Source organism: Lonchura striata, chromosome 7, assembly GCF_050655825.1.
Source record: "Lonchura striata isolate lonStrDom1 chromosome 7, ASM5065582v1, whole genome shotgun sequence".
Taxonomy (NCBI): domain Eukaryota; kingdom Metazoa; phylum Chordata; class Aves; order Passeriformes; family Estrildidae; genus Lonchura; species Lonchura striata.
In genome coordinates this window covers 4,432,903-4,456,579 of record NC_140709.1, presented here as the reverse complement: position 1 = coordinate 4,456,579, position 23,677 = coordinate 4,432,903, and the positions used below count along the sequence as shown (strand labels likewise).

The 23,677-nt window shown below is 40.0% G+C and overlaps 1 protein-coding gene across 3 annotated transcripts in view; it reads left to right on the top strand.

Annotated features, from left to right (window-relative positions):
- Positions 1 to 2,067: 2,067 nt before the first annotated feature.
- Positions 2,068 to 23,677, top strand: part of ARHGAP15 (Rho GTPase activating protein 15) — a 325,074-nt gene continuing 303,464 nt past the window's right edge. Inside the window, exons 1-3 of one of the 3 annotated variants that reach the window (XM_085584122.1) lie at positions 2,068 to 2,181; positions 2,527 to 2,587; positions 19,053 to 19,232. In XM_085584122.1, coding sequence (XP_085440248.1) covers positions 2,564 to 2,587; positions 19,053 to 19,232 — 204 coding nt within the window. In that variant the 5' untranslated portion in view covers positions 2,068 to 2,181; positions 2,527 to 2,563. Of the gene's footprint in view, positions 2,373 to 2,429; positions 2,588 to 19,052; positions 19,233 to 23,677 lie in introns of those variants that run through there. The other 2 variants (XM_085584123.1, XM_085584125.1) reach the window with 2 other exon arrangements.

Here is a 23,677-nt window from a genome sequence, read left to right as displayed (position 1 = left end):
CAAGGGCCAACCTATTGCACAGCAATCTGCTCCAGGTAGTGTCTGTGCAGCTTCTCTTTCCTGCTTAGTTTTACGGAGATTAAATGAGCGCTTAGATTTTGTTAAACTGGCTTTTTTTCTTTTTTTTTTTTTTTTTGCACATCTAAAGTATTTTCAGCCTTTCAGAGATCACACAGGAAGCTTGTGCTGCATAAGTTTGAGCTGTATGCAAAGCTGCCATCCTTTTATAGAATTTTGTCACTGCTGACATGCTGTCAAATGGATGTGAAGGAGCTCAGACGCAGTCTGCAGCTTGAGTGAAATGTTAGGTGTGCGGTGAAAGATGTTTTCATGAAAAATGTCATGTCCCCAGTCATCTAGGGTTTGGACCAGGTAACACAGGCAACTTCTTCTGCAGCACTTTACAGGTTTGATGGTGGCTTTTCACATTTTAGTGGTTAAGTTCTGTTGTCCACAAATATTTTGTGACTTTAAAAATGCTTCCAGTGATTTTATTTGAGGAGACTCTTGAGATCCACACAGCTACAATAGATTTTTCAATTAAAATTTATTTCATATGACAAAATCAGTTGGTATACATACTGCTTTTAAAGGAGTTAGCTGTTAATTGCTGCTGCTGAAATGATTACTATAAATGGTTAGTTTACAGAAAAATACTGTATTGCTCTTTTAGCTCCTCAAATCTGGGAGAATCCCCTCATCACTATTCACAGACATCATTCCCTTTTAAATTTCAAAATTCTAACTTTAAGATATATCCCTGAAATTCAGGGCCTACAAAGAAATGCTAGTTTAGAAGAGTGAAGAGCAGCTGCTGTGCTGTTCAGCTCCCTCTCCTGCTTGTCCCTGTCTGCTGCCTCTTGGCACACATTGGCAGCATTTGGAGACAAGGAGAGTCTTGGTCCTGGCTTTGTGTGGCCTTTGGCATAATTGGATCTTTGGCCATGAAATGGATCTTGTGGAAGTTACTAAAAAATGAATAATAATAATAAAAGGGTCACTGTGTAGCCTAAGAGCTCTGCCATCCCTTCAGCAGGGCTGTCCCCCTGTTTTTTGCTGGATTTGAGTCCCTGAGGGTCTTGCTTCCCCACTGCTTTAATAAATGCATGATGGAGTCAAGTTCCTCTCTACAGGAAGTTTCTTGCATCTTTTTTCTTGCTCAATAGGAAATGATCTGCCTGCAAATCACTCTTTTCTTTGCAGCCTTGTTGTTATACAAGGCCCTATACATCACAATCCCCTTGTAGGACTCCCCAAGCTCCAGTGCAGGCACAGACCCCACCCCTCGTTTCCTGTCTCCATTAGGATGGCTTTGTTCTCCCCATTATCTCTTTTTCCCTCTATTACAACCATGGGTTGTTCTGTGGGATCCTCCTTTATGAGGACTTTGTTGCTGGACTTCTGTACAGATGGGACAGAGCTTCTTGAGGAGCTCCATCTGCCAACAGAGCTCATTTTACCTCACTGTGGGGACAAAACCCTAAATATCAGGACAGCCATGATTTTCTCAGGTCATATGGCAAGTGTTTGGTGGGCTTTTTTTTTTTTTTAGGGAGAAAACCTAAAAAGGACCCCTTTTTTCTGCCAAAGCATCACCAGGGAGCTCTTCAGCCTGAGCAGCATCGTGATTGTGCTACCACAGCCCCACAGCACGGGAATCCCCACTGCTCCAGCTTGCAAGTTGACCTAGAAATACCAGAAAAATATTATTGTTCCTTGCTGGAAGAAAATAAAAAAAGCCACATGGCAGATGCTGATGAAGGCATTTACAAGGAAGGGGCGTTTCCAGAGGCACACAGGCCCAGAGCTGTGCCTGAATGTGGTTCTCTGGGTTCCCTGCCTGGGAGGGACCATGGGCTGTGGGATGCTGCTGGAAGTGACGCAGGGCAGCAGCTGTGTGTGCCCCTGCTTCTCCAGGCACTGCTTCGTGGAGAAGTCTTAAAGCAGAAAATCAAAGAAACAGAAGTGTTTGCCTGTTTGACCTCTACAGGAGATAGTACAAGTCACTGAAGGGTTTGTTTTTTTTTTTAGTAGCAAACTTTCTGATTGTCCAGGACTTGCTACTTTATTAATCTGAATAACAGTACAGTTAGTGTCCTGCTTACTACAGCTATATTTCAAAATAGCAAAGCAGATTTGTTGTGAGCTATTTATTTCAGTACTCAAAGGGTTTCATTGAAGGTAAGAAAAGGGAAGTTGTCTTAAGGCTTAGAATCATAATTCCTTTCAGCATTTCCTTTTAAACCTCATCTTTACCTTTTGCAAAAGCTAACCTTCCCTGTTTGCTGCGATTTTCACAAAAAATCTGCTTTCACACTTTAAAATATCTTTTTTTTCTTTAATCCAGAAGAATTTTAGACTAACCCCTAGATGTAAGTCGCTCACTGGTGAGATGGTTCTGCTCTTACAGGAAGTGGTTTTATTTTACTTTTTCCTTGCTTTTTTTCTCTCTGTATGAGCTGTGGGACTAACTCAAGTGCTGTCTCTAGACATGTGACCTTGATCTTTTCCGTTCTTTTGAAATAGTTAAAACTGTTGCTCGTTGATGGCGGATTGAGATGAGATGACAACGTCCCTGAGGCTGCAGGTAAGGAGCTTTGATCCATCTCAGTGCAGTTTGGAAAACCAGTTGCTGAGGATTTTTAAAATAATCATAGCTACGAACATTTTGTAGGCATTCGAATTAGGTTGGTTTAATTGCACAATTATTTATTTCTGTATGCCTTTGTGAATTTGAAAGCAATGAGAAAAGTGTAGAGGATACAGATGTGAAATGATGTTTTAAATCAGTGCTCAGAGTCTGGCGAATCTGTTGTATTCTGTGCAAGAGGAAACTTTACCTGACATTGTCTAGTACCCCAACCACTAATGCCTTCTCATATCCCAGTTGGAACTAACCAACTCTCCCCAAAAATGTAGAAAATTTGTGGCACTGGCTGGGAAATGAGATTAGATCACTTTTCCCAGTATTTCCCCATCCTGAGTGCATTTTAGCACTGTTTGATTAACTGGCTCCTGTGCTGGTGACCATGAGGTATGTGATTAGTAGCCATGGATACTGTAAAAGTCACTGCTAAGTAGGTATCTAGTTGTTTTGGTATTTCTAGAGTCTGAAGATGTTGATAGAGGGACTTCTTGCCCTACTCAATATCAAGAAGTTTGATACCACTCTATTATTTGTCAGGTAGGAAAAGAACACGGGGCATAAAGGACATTTTACATAAGATATCCTGGGTTTCTCTATGGGCAGTCAGTGGTGGAGCTGTTCAGTGGAGATGTCATGGCTCTGTGTTTCCTGCATGAGCTGTTTGAACCCAGACTAATTTATCCTTCAGAGCTGACCAGAAAAGGGTTTTATGTCCTGAGCCCCCACCTCAAAGTTTTCCCTCAGCAAAGACACTTTTGCATTGCTGTTGGGAGGCAAACAACTTTTTGGCCTGCACAGCTTTGCAAACAAATAGTAATTCAGGAAGATGCTCAAATAACACAGTAAAGCACTTTTGATTATGGGCCACATAAAGGAGAGCCAGAATTAGCAAGGCTTGTTTTATGCTGAAGGTTTTTTATCCCAGTAACATGTAGCTTGCTGCAAATTTTGTGACTTGTGCTCCTGTTTGCAACTGATTGCCTTCTCCAAAAAGGTAACTTGGGTTTCTTTTGGAAATATGGGTCAGAGTTGAAAGATATCACACGTGGCTTGGAGCTCATTTTGGAATTGTGCATACTAATTGGAGACAGACTTTAGCGTAATGTTGTAAGATCACATTTCATATTTTCTGTACTTTTTGGAGAAAAAAAAGCTGTCCTTCCTGCATACACAAATCAGCACAGACAGGGAAATTGTATAAAAAGAATATGTTCTCTTCCTGGGCTGTGTTTGTCGTGATTTTTATGTTTCTTCTGCAGAGTCTTAAGAGTAATTTAAAATGCATTTTCCAAAGAGCTGTGAGATTTGGTGAAGTAGTTTGAATTCTCAGAGTTTTATGTCTTTATTTTCTCCCTTCCTCTACAACTTACCTCTTTGTGTCCAAAGCAAATTCATTTTAAAGCAGCATGTCTTGTTCAGTTTACCTCTCCATCCAATTACATCTGTGAGGTACATTTGTTCATTTTCTTTTCCAAACCAGAGTGAACAGCAGAAGCACTCTGCATTTTAAAGCTCCTGCTGTACACTATTATTGAATTTAAAAAAAAAAAAATGCTTTTCTTGACAGCATTTGTTGTAGAAACTTCTTTTTTCTTTGACACAATGATATCCTTGTTTGGAAGAGGTTCTCTGTCTTTTTCCAACCAAGCTTGAGAGCATGACAGTCTTGTTAGTCCCATGGGGCTGTATCTTGGCCTTGGGTATGTTCCTCCCTACCTGGAACGAAAGAGGAAACAGAAAATAAAATGGTGACAGAGGCATGTTTGAATTTTCCTCCTGGTGCCAAAACCCACAACCTCCAGCATGGTGCTGGGGAGTTCCAGCAGCTCTGGTTTGGATTTCTCTGACTGTTTCTGGTCCCATCAATTATTGCTTCTTTGCAGCAATGAGCTTCAGGACAGGGTTTAAGAAGCAGCATCCCATTCCAGTGGGATGGATTTCCCTTTGTGACCTTCAGTGCTGCAGTGAGAATGGCTTTGGCTGTGCTGCCCAAAGACCTCAGCTGGTCTCTGCTGCTAGGCTTTGAGCCATGCTAACTGCTGTTTTGGGGTGTGTTTTACTGAATCACATCCAGGATAGTGGGCTATAGGCAGAGTCTTATGGATTTTTTTGATGCTCACTATGTGTAATTCTGATACTTGCTTATTTTGCTTAATTTTTTTTTGTTAGATACCTCTGTGCTGTGTCAGATGTGAGTTGTTAACCATTTAATGAGCTGTTAACCATTTAATGAGCTGTTAAAGCCTGTGTGGGGCTAAAAACCATCTCTTGTGGAAGAAATCTGTCAGTACTTGTGTTCCTTTTAAAAGTTAAAAGTGTAAAAAGTTAAAAGTTTAAAAAGTTAAAATTTAAAAGTGTAACTTTTTCCTGAAACACAGCAGTTGTACAGAACATGTCCTAATCCTCTATCGGTGCTGTTTGGGCTGATCTCTTTTAAAAACAAAATAAATCATTACCTGAGCTCCAGACAAAGTTTCTACATTCCACTTACTTCCTAAGTGTTCCATATGAATGAGTGAAACCTGTTTCTCAGTGCTACAAAGGCAGAAATTGGTGTTGATGGACACTGTTATATGCAGATGGCTTTCTTGATTTCGTTTTTTGATAGTATAAATCTTGAAGAAAGCAGATTGGATAAAATTTTGGCCCAGATTTTCTATAATAATTCAAGTGCCATTCAGAGCACCGCAGCAGATTTCCCCACCTGGTTACACAAGCTGCACAACCTGTCCTTTTTCCATTCTGTGGTGGCTTCCAACAGCTTTTGTCACCATCAAGCTGGTGTCAAGACCTCTGAGGGTCAGGGTAGGCTGAGTGCCTTGCTGCCTTCAGCATTTGGAGACCTGGGCTAGGTGAGGAGATCTTGGTGTTACCTGCTCTGAAATCTTCTTTTAAGGTGGGTCTGCTTCAACCAGTGAACCTGAATTCCACTCTCACCAGCCCCTGAAGGACAGAGTTTCCTTGCTGTGCTGGGTATTATGATCATGCTTTCATGCACTCAGCATGCCTCTGTCAGTCCTCCCTGCTTTGAGAAATACTATAAAAAGGTTGTTTTGGAGACTCACTACAAAACAAGCACTTCTAGCTCCTCATTTACACTGGGACTTCCTCAATGCAGAGCTATTTTTTACTTAAAGAGTGAGTGCCACAGAGCCTTGCATCATCTGTGTCACAACTTGAAGCTCCCTGGGCTGCAAACTTCCAGGCTGGCTGAGACAGGAGCAAAAGGAAAACAGTTGGATTTTCATTAAAAATGTTAGGAAATAATTTTCTGGGCACAGATGTTTAGATGTTGCAAACTGACAAAGAGGCAAATCTAGCCCATGCAAGAGCTGTCAGTGGAAGCAGCCAGGCCATGCTGGAGAAGTTTTTCAGGGCATTATTGGTTTATATTAAAGTAATCTGGGAATGTTGACATCTAGCACACATAAAAGAAATCCTGTTTGCAGAAACTAGGAACCAAAATTCATATATGCTTAAAAATTTTGACCTTTTTCTCTTAATTTTTTCTATATTTTCACTCAGCTTACTTATGAGAATGAAATGTTTTCCAGATTAAGTAGGAAAGGTAACAGGTTTAAACAGATATTTATATTCTCCAAATTATCTGCTAAGCTACAGTGTGTGTTGCATCAACTCAGGGAGTGCTCAGTTATTTACTGAAGCATTTCTTCAATAAATTAACTGAGTTTGATGGTGCTATGGTTGGTGGTAGATTGTTTAAGATCCATATAACTCTTCCTGCCATTGGAGATTGACAGATATGAAACCATTCACTCGCAGTTAAGCTGGATATTGTGGGTTTCTACTGTGGTTTTCATAAATATTTCTTCCAAACCTTGTGCCTGATACACTGAGCAGGCACAGTCCTTGAAGAGATGAACTTAAAGGAATTTATGATTCCTTCTGCAAACCATCCATCAGTTTTCAGTACACCTGCAACTTGAGGAGGAAGGGAAAACAGAAGTGAACATGGCTTAGAGCTGAAGAGATGTGTGTCAAATATATGCTTGTTCTTTGTTTTGGATTTCTTTTTCTGCCACACCCTGAGCAAAACCTCTGCTGTGCTTGGTGCTGAATCAGATACCAGTTACTGAAAGTGCTCTTGGCAGGACACAGCCCTTGGCACCTGAACTTGTTTATTTGCTACTCAGGATGTTACAAATTCTCTTCCTTTCAGGGTGAGGAAGGAAATGACAGAGATATTTTGTGAAAGCCGTTGAAGCTCTGGAGTTCTGTCTCTGAGAGGGTTCTGTCAGCTCCATGGCTGGTGGCTCTGTCACACATCACAGGAGGGCCCCAAGGCCATGCCATGGACACCCACAGCAAACACCAACGGAATTCTCCCTGGCCTCTCTCAAAAATCCATTTCCAGCAAACAGTTTTAATTAATTAATTAATATTTTACATCTGGGAGGGTGTCACATCAGCTTTTCCATCCCTGAGTTCTGGCACGTGCTGCCATTTTTGTGTTGGGCTGAGTAGTGCTGAGGTTTGATCCAGAGAGATTCACGTTTCCATTATCAGCAGTACATTGCATTCTTGGTTAATTTATTGGGAAAAACCACACCAAACAAAGTAGAGTAACGAGTATGTGATGATGTTTAGATTTAGAATTAACCTATTTAGCATTAATCCATCCACCATTAATCCTTCTACTCTTGGAGTGCCAAAGAAAGCAGAAACAGCCCAAGTGAAAACATGTCAGCTTCTCCTCCTTCATTAACCCTAAACCCTGGAAAAGGCAAGGAGTGCTCTGAGCTTTAGCAGAAGCTTAGAGGGAGTGATGTCTTCAACCCATTCTTGAATTTTCTTTGGACAGCACTAGCTCATGCTTGAGTAGGATGCAGTCACAGACACCTGAGACATTCAGAATTGCTCCACTGAGTTTGAATTCTGCACAAAGTTTGAATTTGAAAGCTTGCTTTCTGGCTTTCATTTTCTTCTGAAGTTTGGGTATTTTGTAAAACCTTTCTTAGAGTGGGGGTAGCTGAAAAGAGGAAATATATTAAAATGTGGATTATTAAGAAAATTGTATAGAATAAAAGAATGAAAGAAGTTAAATGAAGATATTTCTTATCAGAGTTTTACCCTGCAGCAAGATTCAGGTATTTAGGGAACAATGTTGATGCAGTCTAAGGACATTTTAACTCAGGTGCACAGGTCTGCAGAGGTTCATTTGAGCTGAGTGCAGCTATTTCATCCAAAAAGGGATTTAAGGATGCTACCTCACAAACCCAGTGGAAAATGTGATAGTCATGAAGTATTTTTGCCCTGAACATTTCTGGGGGTAGATGAATGGCTGTGACTGTCTCACTGTGAGTGTTGGAGCTTCAGGTGGCTCTGCTGTGTACTGGTGCCATTGGCATTGACTTGTCTGTGTGTAGCAGATCTATGCTGAGACACAGGTGGCTGTGGCCTCCTGGCCTGCAGAAAATGTGTACAAGGTCTCCTGGGATCATCCTGAACCACCTTAGTGATACAAAGTTTTCTGGTCCCTCACTAAAGAATTTCATTTGCAGCAAAAAAGAATTTGAATATAATTAACAGAGCCTATGCTCAAACTACTTGTGTCATCAAAGCAACCATGTCAGGAGAAATGGAAACAGATGATCTTTAAGGTCCTTTGCAGTCCAAACCATTACATGAGTCTATGAAATTAACTTTTTTGACAGCACAGCACCATTGGTATTTCCCCTGTGCAGACACCTCAACTGCACGATGTGATATCAGATGTTATCGGATGTTATCACACACAACAAGGGCCTTTGTCTTCTCTTGGCCATGTGCTGCTGGGGCAGACACTCCTGCTGCACAAGAAAGCAAACTGGGGGCCCCATGAAATGCAGAAGAGGGGCTTGCTCAAAGCAAACCACAAAGAATTTCCCCTTCTGGTTGCTGCTACAGCTCAAAAGTTTCCTCCCAGAACTGTAGGTGCCACCTCTGCTGCATTTCACAGCAGCGTCTCTTGGAAGTGCAGCACCAGGAGCTCTGCAGAGGAAAGTGGGGAGGGAGTGTGGGAACAGATTAAAAGTGTCTGGAGGATTTTTTTTCCTCCCTCAGATGGGAAGTGGGAGCAGTGAGAAGAAGTAAGGGAACAGCTGCAGGATCACAGCACAAAAACTGCTGCAGATATAGATGATGGGAGATGGGGAGAGGGTGGGAGGGACTCTTTCATGTGCACAGCGCAGGAAGTCAAACATCATCCGGGGAGTGGGAGGGAGGGCATCTCTGCCTGGTAAAGGACAAGCCTCCTCTCCGTAGAACTATTGAGGCAGGCAGGGTCAGTAAAAGAAAAAAAAAGTGTTATTGTAACTTTTAAATAAAAAGAGAAATAAGTTTATCATAAATTCACTTTATTCTTGAATTTATTTTTAAAGTCCGAGAAGATTTAAAGCCTTTGGTATGCAGTAATCTCAGTATCTCAGTTTGACAGATGTCTTCTGTGGGATGATGGATGTATAGAACTGCAAAAAGGATTAAGACATAGCAAATGTGCATTGAAACTGCTAAGCTGAGGAGCTCTCAGATACTCTAAGAGGTTAAAACTCCTGTTGCTGCTTCACCAAAGAACTCAAGAAGGCATTTTTTTCTGGTAAAGGTGCTGCTGCAGGAACTGAGGGCTGGAGGGCAAAGTGAGGCATGACTTACAACTGCTCAGTAGTGTCCAACTGATTTAGAGGTAGAGTGAGACAAAACTTGTGTGTTTTTATTCAGTGATGAATGTGAAATATTTCCTCCCAATGAATCACCCAGTGGAGCTGTGGGGAGGGCACAAAGGGGCTGTCACACCCTACCCAAGCAGGCCTTGTGACAGTCCTCTCCCTGTCAAATTAAGCCCAAAATTTCTGGTGGCAAAGCTCTGAAATTTAGAACTGACAGGAAGTTTGTTTCTTTGGCTATTTGCAGCAAGATTTCAGGTGTTTAAAAAATATTTTTCTAATACATCAGTTTGTCTTGTGGTACAAACTCTTCTACTTCTCCAGAGAGTTTGGGCTGTTCCAAAATTACCATCACCACATGTCTAGTTCAGGTAAGCATGGAAAGCTTGGATGAATATCCAAATCTCTGTGAGGAGAAGTTCTGCAAAATTAAGCTGGAAGTATTTCAAGCAGCCTTACTTTGAAATTTCTGTCACTTCTGCTTCTGCTTGTATCTGTAAATACTGCAAGAATAACCTTTCCCATAGTATCTCATCACTTCAGATCTGGCAACATTAAAAGTAACAACACTTTTCTGAACATTTAGGCTATAGGAACAGATTTCTTTCAAGCACCGGGGAAAATTTGTGATTCTTATGTGATCTTCCTAGAGAAAACATTGAATATTTTTTTTCTTTTAAATTCTGAATAAGACAGCTTTAAACTAAAAAGTTACCATGAAACAAGCATCAGGTGCAGGTGTGAAATGAGTTTAGACTGGTCAGTCTTGAGGTGTTTGCAAAGCCATGTCTCTACTCTGTACTTATCTATAATAAATAAAACTTTAGAATAAAGGAAGGAGGTAGAAGAAAATTTTCTTCTCCTTATGAGTAAGACAGGTCAGGAATAATCAAGCATTTTTCCTCTAGCACTTATCAAGTCATATTTAGTATTAAACCAATTAAATGCATGAATTATAAATTGTTACTAAATTTTATGCTGCTGTAAATTACTTAATGCCATTAGTCTACTGTCCAAACCATTCTAGTCCTGCTGTTCAGGGCCATTGAAAGTTCTGTGCATGGGATGATACTCACAGATTGGTTTTTAATACTGCATCTATAACACCAATATTCTCCATCAGAAGGATTGCTCAGCACAGAAAATAGAGGCAGGTGTCGTGGATCAGAAGCAATCCAGAAAGAAATGAAAGGTGCTGCCAGCAGGAAGACCTAGAAGTAGAATTTTTTTTTTTTTTCCTCCTCAGGCATGTTCTTTTACATATTCAACTGAATTTCTACTATGGACAACTGTTCCCAGAACATATGCAGGCCAAACTGTACACAAAGGATACTTTTAGCTTCAAGTTCCACTGGAAACTGAGATCTTGAATTGACATGGGAATGGTGAAAATAGATTCCATTATGCTATCCCATATGATATATTGGGACAGAAGAACTTCTGAAACAACTGCTACCTTTTCTGAGACTTTCCCATGTAACATAATTAGGAAACTGAGGGATGCAAGAGGAGGCATGACCATACAAAATCACTTGATGTGTTTCTTTTACCTTATTAAATGTGGTTTTGTTGTTTTCAATAATATCCCAGTGACATTTCCAAGCAAGTTTTATTTGTGCAGGGAAGACCTGCAGAGACCAGGTCATGGAGCATTAGGATCTGGAGTCATAAAATGTGGATGTGAAGAGTTTGTCATTGTGTCCACAGAACTTTGGAATTGTAGCTCTCCCTTTCTCCTCTCTTGCTAATTCTCAGAACATTTCCAGCCAGATAGGAAAGCATTTCCAGAGGGAGGTCTCTGCCCTATAGAGACCAAGCAGATTTTCCCTGTTTTCCTTTGTCATCTGTCCTGCTCTTTTTAAGGGTTTAAAAACCCTTGCAGAGAAGGGTCAGAATGTATATATATAGAAGGGAACAGACTGTGGGGTTATCATCTTCTATGAAATTCTAGAATAACACAAAGGAGGACTTTAGACCCCTTTTTAAATCCTCACTGATAACCATTGCCACTCCAGAAGAGGCACATAAATTTTCTCTCCTCATGTTTCACTCCATCAAATACTGGAGTAAAATCAAGCAAAAATTTGTAAAGATTTATAATATTTCCATTGAACATATTTGGACAAGATATTTTGCTGCCACTTGCTAGAAAGTGGGACCTGATATAAAAGCCTTTTGTTATTATATTTTATCCTTTTATTTTTTTTTTTATTTTGTAATGTGCTGTTGCTTGTTGAAAAAAATAGAAAAAGGCTAAAATCAATGCTCACATCAGTAAACCACTTATAGTTTTAGCCCATCTGTCAATAGAAAGGAAATCACTGTACAAGTCTGTAAGGTGTTGTGGGGTGCAGACTGTATTTATGTGAGTCTGTGAACTTGCTGTAAGTAGAGAATTACATATCCCTAATATGTATGGGAAACCCTCAGCAACAAGAAATGAAGTACCATACTCCAATACTTTAATTCTTAGGAGCTGAGTCATCAATAGAATGAACTTTAAGTATGTTCTTAGACCCAAAATTAAACAAAACCATTGCTTCTGTACAATGGGGCAAGCCTGTGCCTTTCCCTCTTGCATTTCCTTGCCTGATCCATAATGCAATGATTGCTTTGTCTCTCCTGCTCGGGGGTGCTTAATGTTGCTATTGCCCAGCTGTAATTCCATCAGCCTCAGCTGGGTCACTGGGACCTCAAAAACACAATCAGGCCAGAAAGACCTGCCTGGAACCACCTTTTCAGTATTGCACAGCCAGAAAGAAATAATGTTATATGAAAACACATTTTGTTCCTACTGAATATTAGGTCGGTACATAAGATTTCTGCTGGGAGAATTATGTAGTTGCTAACCAAGAGTTGTAAAATATATCCCTCTTTTAATATAAGAGAATAAATCAGAGAGGTTGAAATTGTCATCATACCGAGGATCAGGTTAAAATCTCACAGATAACAGGTTTTTCAGCCCAAAGACTTGTTTAATGCTTTACTCTTGTATGGAGTTACTACTTAGGAGGTCTGTTAAGTGATACGACAAGAGGAAATGGCTTCAAGTTCTGTCAGGGGAGGTTTATATTGGATTTTAGGGAAAATTCCTTCTCTGAAAGGGTTATCAAGCACTGGAACAGGCTGCCTAGGAAAATGGTGGAATCACAGTGCCCTGAAGTGTTCAAAAACATGGAGATGTGATGCTTCAGGACATGGTTTAGTGATGGACCTGTCAATGGATGATGTTAGAAGTATTTTCTGAGCTCAGTTATTCTCTGATTCTATTATTTGGGTCAAGCTGTATTGAGAAATTTGCCTTTAGGTGCATTATTCATAGAGACTGAATGATATACCTCAGAGCATAAAAAATTGTGAATAATGGTTCAGGCAGCTTATGCGACACATGGTGACAGAGAAATCCTGGACAGTGAGATATGGCTCCAAACAAAGCATAAAATATTATTTGCTCTTCTCTTTGACCACAGCAGAGAGAGGGTGACTGTACATATAAATTGGAGTGGGCCATTTCTGCTTTTATTTGCAGAAAGTCCACAAGTACTGGACTTGAAAAGAGAAACTACAAAGCCAGCTTTTAGGGGACCTCCATGATCCTTGCTCTGTGTGTTGTTTGTTCTGAGACACCAGTAAAACTCTAATATGGCTGCAACAGGGTAAAAAAATTAAAAGGGGGTGTGATAATTAATGCTGATGAAGATGATTTTTGTAGCACTTAGGGTGCATCAAGTTAGAGATGAGATTGCAGTTTTGGGTGATAAGGGAAACTGAGCTGCTGAGTTTAGGACATTTAACATTTTACATCAGGCTGAACCAGGCACTAAATCACTAAATTCTGGTTTATTTTCTATCTGATATAAACAGACAAAAGTGGGGTAAAGAGCCAGGCAGTGGTGATGTTGTGTCATTCCTGATCTGCTTTGATTAAAGGTAGGAGTGATGGTTGAAATAAATCCTGCTTCCCAAGTGCCTATTTTTTTTATTTTCAGTCCAATGGATTTCTCTGTTTCCCAGTACTCAGATGAACTGGTTTCAGGACACTCCTGGGCACCAGCCCAGGACACTGCATCCCTCAGCAGCCTTTCCTGCCTGTGTCCCTGCCCTGGGCACAGGGCTGTGATGTGTCAGCTCTGAGAGCAGCACAATGGGGATGGCTGAAATGAAAAAGACACAGCAAAGTGCAGATAGGAATAATTAAAAAAAAAACCAAAAAAAAAAACCACTATGGAGCAATTTACTGGTTATAGTCTCTCTTTACATGTAATTTTTTCATTTTTGCACCTTTATTTTCCATCACTGTGTGTATTTAAGAACTTGCTGCCCCAAGCTGTGCCTCTGCAGAGATATCAGTGTAGCATGGGCCAAGGGCAAAACTTAACAGCAGCACTATTCACATAGGTGTGTTGATTTTGGTGATAAACACTTTCACAGACACACTGACACATTCTCCTTAACAGGAATTAAGGCTCCAACTCACCACATGTCTGCCATTCTCTTGGTTTTTTCAGTTGCTAACTGCAACTTCTGCTTCCATTTTTGTGGTTTTGCAGGCTCACAGGTCTGGTGTGATGGTGAACCTAGTGCTGATTTTTATCCTTCTGTGCTATTGTTGCATTAGGTTTCATACATGCTCTTCAAGTACTGTGTGTTCTTGAGCAAAATACTTAAATTAGTCAATGTAACAAGATGCACTTCAATTTTACAGTGTTTGCACTCTGCTGGGTCAAGAACTTTCATGTTCATTATGCTACTAACTTGACAGTGGTGCAAGTCATAAGGAGAAAATGTGGGAGAAATTAAAAGCTTATTTAGAAATACTGAAAAATATACTATTGTAAAGTCATAATCCTGAATCACAAATTTGAGAAGTTCTATTAATTAGGCTCTTTTTTTCCTTTTTTTGGAGAAAATACATATTACTACTGTTTAACCATAGAAATCTAGAATGATGTGTCTTAGAAAGGACTTTAAATAACATCTTGTTCCACCCCCTGCCATGGGCAGGGACACCTTCCACTACCCCAGGCTGCCCCAAGCTCCATCCAACCTGGCCTTGGAAACTTCCAGGGATGGGGCAGCCACAGCTTCTCTGGTACAAGATCCTGCTTAATTATAATTTACATTCTGCCTTCTACTGTATGTAGCTGCAGGAAATGTGGGCACACTTCAAGACAAAATTTGGAAATACTGCTATCTTCTTGTTTTTTGAAGAATTATTTCTCTGCCTTGTAGAAAATCTACATACTGACTTTACCAGTATTGCAGCAAAAATCAGGAAATAAAGTTCTTGGCTAATACCAGTCAGCTCACTCATTATAGGGTCACTTTTTGGACAAAGCAGCATGCATAAAATGGAATAAAATGCTGATAAATTCAGTATGAAACTCATTCTGGGTCCATGATGTGCTGTAGGAGGGCAGTACTTACAGACTGTCATTCTGAGACAGGAACCATAGTTCAACTACAAGAGATGCAAGAATGGTAGAGTTAAGAGCAATTCACTACCTTTATTTTTTCAAAAAGCTAAAAAATGTATTTTTGCTTTTTTGATAGAAACTCTAAATAGCAACAGAAGAGTTTGCTTTTGGTTTGTTTGCTTTGTCATCTCCTTTCTCTTTTCAAAAGGACATAAAATAATTTTTCCCCATCAAAGAAAAATAATTGACATATTTTCATTGTTATCAAACACCTGATTCTGTGAAAGCTCTAGTTTTAAATGAAACATTACAGAAAATCTGGCTGTTTGGCTGTTCCCAACACTTTGTGGGGAAGGAGAAGGTCTGACCTTCACCATTTGCTGTGCAATTCTCTAAACCTGAGCTGGAATCTCAGAAGTGGGATGGCTTTGCTATCTGTGGATTTGCATCTGCAATAACCTTTCTGCTTTTCACCTCTACAACCCTCATTATTTCCACACCATGTGTCTGAAAGTCAGCTGTACATTTAGAAATTGGGTTTTAGGCTCTTTAGGAGCAGTCAAATGCCACTTGAATGTTTATCAGCCAGCTCTCCCCTGTAGCTGGTGCCTGAGCTCTGGCTGAACTCAATCTGCTGCACTACAAGGTTGCTATGCTACTCGCTGGAGCAGACTTACATCCTTCTGGAGCATTCCAAACACATGGATCCATCTGTGGGAAAAGGCACTGCAAGAGTTGACCCACTGAGGCTGAAAATGTTGCTGAAGGATGAGCCACTTCTTCCTTCAAAGAAGGCTTTTGACCTCCTGAAGTATCTCTGAAAGTCACTGGTTGTGTAGGACTGAATTGGTTTTGCTGCTGCAGCCAAAAAGGTGATCTTGCTCCTTCAGCTCGGTGGCATTTCTTGCCCCATAAGTGATTCACCCACTCTCCAGAAACTGAATTTCTTCTTCCTCATACTTACTGTAACCTCTTTTCCTCACTATATGAATCAGTTTTTTGTTCCTGCGTCATCCATCTGTCCTCATGTCAAGGATTTTTCTTGCCCCTGACTATTCCTCACGCTTTTCCAGCCTGCCCCTTCTGTTCCACAGTGCCCCAAACCAGGTATTTCCAAAAGGAATTTTGAGTGTGTGCCCTTGTTTCCCTTCTCTTAGATTAATGTCTCAAAGTTGTCCTGCCCCTTTACTCCAGGAACACTCTAAACCACAAGGTGGAGAGGAGGAGAAATTCTGTCTTAGTTTAAAGCCTTTCTCTAGCAAATCAGCCATAGGAGGTTTCAAAACTGAAATTTATATCCAGATGCTAACTGTTTGCCAAAAGGCAAATTAGATAATTATATAATGGACATGGAGTGCCACACAAGCAGTTGCACAGGGCTTGGCAGCTCTGCCTTCCACAGGAAACTAAACAAATTCCCCTGCAAAACCAGCCCAAACTTGGCCCTGATGCTTCTAATAGCAATTTGGAAGCACCAACTCATAAATGCAGAAGATAGGATCCTTTTTTATGTTTTCTGACAATATTTTATCTGTTTCCTGATGGTCTTCCCCTCTGTTATTAAAAAAAAAAAAATAAAGAACAAAAATAAGCAAACAAACAATAGAGGCAGGGCAGAGTATGAGGATTATCAAATGCAAATGTGGTGCTGTTGCTTTTGTGGAGCTCATATTCAGGGTGCCATCTACTGGCATGTAGGGCTGGTAACGCTGTCAGGAGTCTGCAAGGAGCTTGGACAGCACAGGATTCCTACCTGAAAATCCTAAGGGCACAACTTCAGTACCTTTCCTCCATATTATGCCAGACCTCCTTCATATTCTGCAGGATCTCACTGGGTTTTACACTAAGACAGATCTAATGGTGGAAAATGCTCCGTTTTGGGTTTTGTTGTTGTTTTCTTTTATAGTAGTTCCTGTCATTTTAGTATCTTGGAAAGCCTCCTTGTAATACTCTGATGTATGCAAATTAGTTCAAATTTCAGGAAAATTAACCGAGGTTCAGTGAGATTAGAACCAAGAGTTTCAGAAGTCTTCACAGCCCTGCCGTTTACTGAGTTCCTGCTTGTGATCCAGGGCATGACTTTGTCACACTATTAAACTTTTTTATAGCACGTCATGTACTGACAACACCAGACAGAGACTACCTAATTAAAACTCATAATGCTCCCGAGAAGGGATATGTCAGAGCTTTATAGGTGGGAGATTTCAGAAGAAAATCTGAGCAATGTGCTCCAGCCAAACATTGGATCCGTGACAGAGCCAGCGCTGCTCTCGTCTCTCAAGTCTGATCTGCTCTCCAGCCTGGAGCCTACTGAAAATCTGTTGAGAAGCAATTTTGATTTGATACCAACATGAAATAAAAAATGATTTGACTCTCCAAGTTTAGGAGGAGGAAAAAAAATAATTCCCTGCTTGGAGCTGCTGCAGTCCTTACTGCCAAAATGGCAAAGTACCCCTGTGACATGGATTTGGGTGCTAACTGCTCTGAAGGGTGGTGAGAAATGTCTTGGGGAGGGAGAACACACAGTGCTGCCCACCAAAGATTCATGGAAAGAGTTTTCTCAAGTACAATACACCAGCTCTGCAGCAGTCAGGCAGGCATGCTGCTAAGTAACATGAAACAGCTTTAATCTAATTTCTATAACCTGAGGTTCAACTTCTGTGGGGATCCTTGTGTAACTGAGTCAATGCAGGAAACAGCCAATGGGCATAAGCTTTGTTTTTGGTATGGATTTTTTTGGATTAAATTCAGCATTTCTATCATGGCACATCATGCTGAATGAGTAATGGGCTAATATTAAAGCACTTCCTTCTTTCTTTTGTCAAGAGTGCTATCAGAATGCATATCAATTCCTCTGAAGGTCCCAGCCCATGAGTTGGAAATGTGTGATTTTTAAGGTCCCATCCAATCCCCAAAATAGCCTATGGTTCTATAAAAAGCCTTCTGGACATGGGCCAAACACTTCTACTTGAACAGGTTGGACCAGATCACCCACCAAGGTCTCTTCCACCCTCAGCCATTCTGACTGCATGACCTTGTTGTTATCATCCTCTACATTTAGGGCAATTTCCTGTGAGGAATGGTTCTATCAGTGCTGAGAGGCTGAAGCTGTGGGAGCTGTGTCCTCCCACCTGCACAGGCTGTGCTCCTGCCCAGAGATGAGCAGCAGAGCTTCCCATCTCCCCCTCCCACCTTCACACCTGGACAATGTGTTCTCTTCTGACATCTTCATAGTAATGGGCTTTCTTCAAGTCAAGGAATTTAATCTTTAAGTTGTGGGGATGTTGCTAGAAATAGCCATGCTCTCCAACCCATTTGGAAAACGCTGATTTTTCAACAGTTTATACTATAACTGCACGTAAATGGATTTCCATTTCTCTGGCTCCATAGTTGGGAAAGCAGCTATTTCAGCTTGTGTAGTATCTCTTCCTTACACATTTTCTCATGTGGTTACACAGCAAAAGAAAGAGCCAGTTTTCTTGTGACTCTCAGTAGATTGCTGCACCCACGAGCTACATGTAGTAGTACGAGGGTGAGCAAGGGGGGAGGAAAACAGAGCAAGTGTTGTACATCACTGTCTTGGTGTTTTCTACAGGAAATATAAAGCAACTTTTGCCTGCCAAAAATGTTTTGGGACTTTGAATAGCTAGAGGGGAGTTAATTGAGTGGTTTTAACACCAAAATGGGAGGTTGAACAGCAATACTGTGTTCATTCTAGGTCCACCCCCCCCATCCAGGGGCTTGACAGTGATTTCTCAATTTCAGATTTTAAAAACAGACAGAGAAACAAAAATCTCATCCATGCTGCTGGGAGAATTGTGAAAATTAAGGGCTATTTTATCAGCTCCAGGTTTGGCTCTGGGACACTAGCAGGGTTTCAGCGTGGCCCTGAGATGCACTTGTAGCTGGCCCGAGAGGGACTGTGGAGGTAAGATATGTTAATTGGCTTCACAGTGTGTCCTTTCCCTTTGCAAGATTTAAAATGTGTCGTGTGAGCAGGGCCAAAGACAAAGTGGAGTGGCTGCCAGCTGGACGTGGCAGAGGCTTGCAGGGAGATTACACCATGGAGGAGAATGGCTTTTGAGATAAGGATAATCTTTTACATAAACTAACTCTTCCAAGGCAGTTTGGATGGGAGGGTGATAAGGACAATAATAAAACTGCAGGCTGACACAGCTGATAGTTATCCTGGTGTTCAAAGATGATCAAGATCTTGCCAGCAAGACAACTCAGCTTCTTCTCCTGACTGTAGTGACACAGACCTGGCATTGATACGTTTTTGTATGAGGAGTCCCTAGATTAATGCTCTTATTTCACATTCTTCAGGTCAACCCAGCAACCATGGAAAGGTCTTCAACTTCTGATACAGCCTCTGAAAAGCCTAATCCTTCCCACCATAGCACGGGGGCTGTTCAAATGAGGATCAAAAATTCCAACAGTCACCACGACAGGCTGAGCCAAAGCAAATCTCTGATTCTCTCTGAGAATGTGAAAGTCGCTGAGCCCGTAAGTAAAACGCTCCTAATATTTTCTGAGTCTTCCAATTTTTAAAAAATCTACCGATTTATTTTATGCGTGTTAAGACCCTGGTTCCATTATCATCCTTTGAAAGGAGGGATTTAAGGTCACTAATACATTTTTAGGAGTATCTCTAGGCATTGGAATAACAATTTTCCTTCATGAAATACAGAATTTGGCTTTGGTGGCCATGATCATCACATCTACTCAGCATTTCAACTCTCAGTTGTAACAGCACTTAAGAAAGGCTTAAGTAAGTAGAGAACAGCACTTCCAGTTTCAGATACATGTCACAGTTTCTCAAAAGGCAAACTTCAAAAGCAGATGGAAGAAAACAAATGGAAATTTCAAACTCTGCAAATGACTTTGTAACAAAAAGTCTTGCTGTAAGACTGAATGAATTGTACAAAAATCAGACTGAACATATGCTGTTATTTCAATAGTTAACAGAGTCGAAGGAGTTGAGTCATTTTTTTAACCATTAGCTTTTTTTTTAAATTAAATAGTTAGAGATGAACTCTATTGCCAGTTGCATGCCTGCCCCTGTACTCCTTGTGAGCTACTAAACAAACTGATTGGTATGAGTCTCCCCTGGTTAATTTTCTTCCATAATGGTGGCAACTTGCAGCTGAGGCCATATGATGTTACAAAATTATTTATGCAATGTTAGCCACTTTTTTGGACTCCAGATCCATTTTGTTCTCAGAGAATGCAAATGAGGGGGAAAACTCTGTTAGCTGGGGACAGAGTCCCAGATCTCAGCCACTTCTCACAACCATGCCAACCATTATATTTTTGCTGTTGGTGTAATGGATTCCTACGAAATATTCAGCTTTTTGACAAAATTATTAAACGGAGGAAAGCCGCATGACCTCCAGTATTTCCTTTTTACTCAAAATTAAACCTCAAAATTTAGACTTATTTAGAAATATGTTATTCTAGTATTAATTTCTCTGGTGTATCTTAACTCATTTCTCCTTATATTTCTAGAATGAAAAATCTGTTTAGATCTTAGCAGCTGATAAGATACTCATTTACCATTTATTTAAATTATATTCTTTGCCTCAGACACACTGCATATGTTTCCCCCTTTTATCTGACTTGCAGTGTTCCTCCACCAAAAACTTGGAACACTGCTTATAATAATTTACTGGGAATACTGTAATGTAATACCAGGAAGAGCTGTACCTTTGAAAAAGTTTAAAAGTTAAGTACATTTAATGGTGCCTAACGTTTTATTGGCTGTGTTTAACAAAAGGCACTAGGCTGCAGTTGTTTTTGACAAGCATGAAAACATCACAGCATGAGACTGCAAAAGGAATTATGTAGAGAAATTACAAGTGATCCATCTCTCAATGAATTATCCACCTCAATAGCCTGCAGAACTCAGCTACCAATTAACACCTACTTTATTACATGTTGGGATGTACTTAATAACTTTCATGTGTTTATGCACTATTACCTTGACTGATGCCTCTTGTACAATTAGGCATAATTGGCATATCAATATGCAAAAGTTAAAAGGATTAACCCTCTTAAAACTAATGAGCATTTCTGTATCCAGCTGCTAAATGAGACAAAATTAGCATTTTTCACTTTTGGGCAGGATTTTATCATGCAGTTTCTCATTGTTGATATTACCTTGTTACATAACTTTAGTTTGGGGGATAGTATGCTGGACTGTTACAGAGCAAGGGCTCTAAAAAGTTAAATTAGACATAAATATTCACTGCCGTATCCCAACAACCACACCAGGTGCAATATATGTTCATTGGCTGGGAGCTGGAAAGTTGCTTTGTGTTACATTTGTTTAGTAGCTAATTACATAAAAGCGGAATTTTACCGAGTATATGTCATTTTACCAAGCAAACTTGGCTCCGACATAATAGATTGAAAGCTTGCCATGCTACTAATTTCCTTTCTGTTTCAATTCTTTTCATCTCTTTTTGCCATGGAGAATTTTCTGACTAGATATTGACAGGCTGAAAGTGTTTGGGCGTATTTACTTAAATAAGCCTCTTAAAGTTGTTTGCTAACGCCCAAAGTAAAAGCAAAATTCCAAAGGATCCAAATGCTTTCAACTGTGGGCTTTCAATGCAGCGAGTTAAAGGAACAGTGAAATACTAATTGTGTGTATCAGCCCTGTGCTGACATATCTGGGCATGTGACTTGGGAAGGATTTGGAGGAAAGCAATGCAGGGAAAGATCTCCTATACTTCCAAGTGTCTTGAAAAAGAAGGGTCCAGCTGACACACTCATATATGTGTATACATATAAATTTAATAATATTGTTTTAAAAATCGAGGCGCTCCTCCCATTGCACTTTTCTACACAGTCTCCACTTCTGCATTTAGAGGCATGCAGACCCTTGCAAAAAGACATATATTACCAGAATATTAATCAAAGCTAATTATTTTGTGCTTGAAGAGAAAAAGGATTTATCCTCATCTTTCTACTTGGAAATTTTCTGTTTTCACGGTCTGCCTCTGTTTAGATGATGGATATAATCCATGAGGCATCCATTGATTATGTTTATTTTCTATTTTACATTGACTGAGTATTTTCGCCCTATTATTGGAGAGATTTTTCTTTTGAAAAAACTAGAAGCAGCTGAATAAAGGATTCCATACCACCCTTTTGCTGCCCATGTTTTGTGTGTGCAATATACTCTATTCTATTAATAAATGGGTCAAATCCTTTTTACTCAACTTATGCAAAACCTACTGACTTTAGTGGATTAAGGCAATCAGCCTTTGGCACATTTTGAACAATCAATAGAAATATAGATTTCTAAAACTTATTTGGAAAGAGGAAATGCCCGCTCTGGACAATAAAGGGCGTAAACCAGGCACAAAGGTAGAAAGATGAGTGGTGATTTATAGAGGAGAAAAATGCCTAATTTTCTCTGAGGGATTTGCTGTAGTCTGAAGCATGTGCTGTGGTGCTAAACACACCTGGGGCTATACTCTTGAAGGTGAACAGATTATTTTCTGTAGGGTGACAGGGAAGGATGTGCCTCATACATCAGCAGGGCCATGTGCACGTCTGCATTTTATAGTGGTGCAGATGCAAATGTGGGAGGCAGGAACTAAACAAGCAAGAGATTATTGGGGGGTTATGTTATTTATTTCAATGAAAATGCCTGAGCTTTGTGCAAAGGTTGAAATTTATATTAATGTAGAGTCTGAAGAGCACAAATCATGAAGCTGGACACAGGCTGTGGCAAGTGAGGGCTCTTTCTGTGCTTAATGGTAGTGTCTGAACTAGCAATGTAAATGAATATTTGCTATTTTCATCTGTTAAACCCCAGGGAAGTGCATTTTGCTTCATTCAGAACAACTTCAAACAATGAAATGTCTTTTTTATTGGTGTCTATATTAAGAATTAGAACCTATTTAGACATTCCAAAATGTTAATGTATTAGAGCTTTCTCTGATTAGGTTAAACAAACTGGTAGGTTTATTTATCTCCCTAATACATTATCAGAGAAATGGGAAGCAATCTTCTTTTGTTTCTTACTCCTGTGATCATAGAACACTTGCCAAAGTTATGGCTAGCCAAAAAGACAGAAATAAATTTGCTAAAAATATAAACCTTCTGTTTAGCAGAGTTTTTGAGCCATATTTTGAAATTTCAGGGCTTGTACATGTTTACTTCAAATCAAGCTTATAGTCAAGTTTGAGGCTTTGTTTGTATAGATTGTCCTGAAGTAGATCCTGATATTTAATTAAAATGACACTAAATCACATTGAATTGATAAGACTTGGCATCTCAAACAAAGGTAATTGCCCGTATTGGTTTTGTACAAAAATAGAGCTGCTTGGAAAATGTGCAGCCAACACAGACTGTCAACTCCATTTATAGATCAATATGTGAAAACCATTGATCAGGCAGGCATGTGTAACAGTAACACTTTGCATTTATTTGTTGTTTTTATACCACGTTAAGGCTTACAGGATTATCGGCTTCCAAAATATTTTGACTTCCTCGTAAATATGTTATCTGTTTAATGTTAATTACAAGACAGTCTCCAGCCCTCTTTTAGAGTATTTTCAGTTTCATTGCTATGGGTAGTTTCAGCTCAAAAAGGGATTATTTCAATCTCTGCAAGATCATCAGAGCTTCTTTTATAGTGTAGTTTATTTAGGGAAAGTTTTTGAGGATAGCTCTTTTTTTTTTTTCCCCAGTTTACTTTTTTTCTTGGAGGAAAAAGCAAATCTTGAAAAAATATTTCTAAAAGCAGAAAACCTTCTCCTGACGTAGTTTTGAAAAATATTCTCTTTACTGTGATCTAATAGTGACTGCCCAGGCTTTATTCTCTGCAAATTTTGTCATCATACACTGGTCTGTTACAGATGCAGCCACGTTTCTCTCTATAAAAGAAAAATGCTGTGTTCCCTTCAAGGTTTACACAGATTATATAATAGCACGGG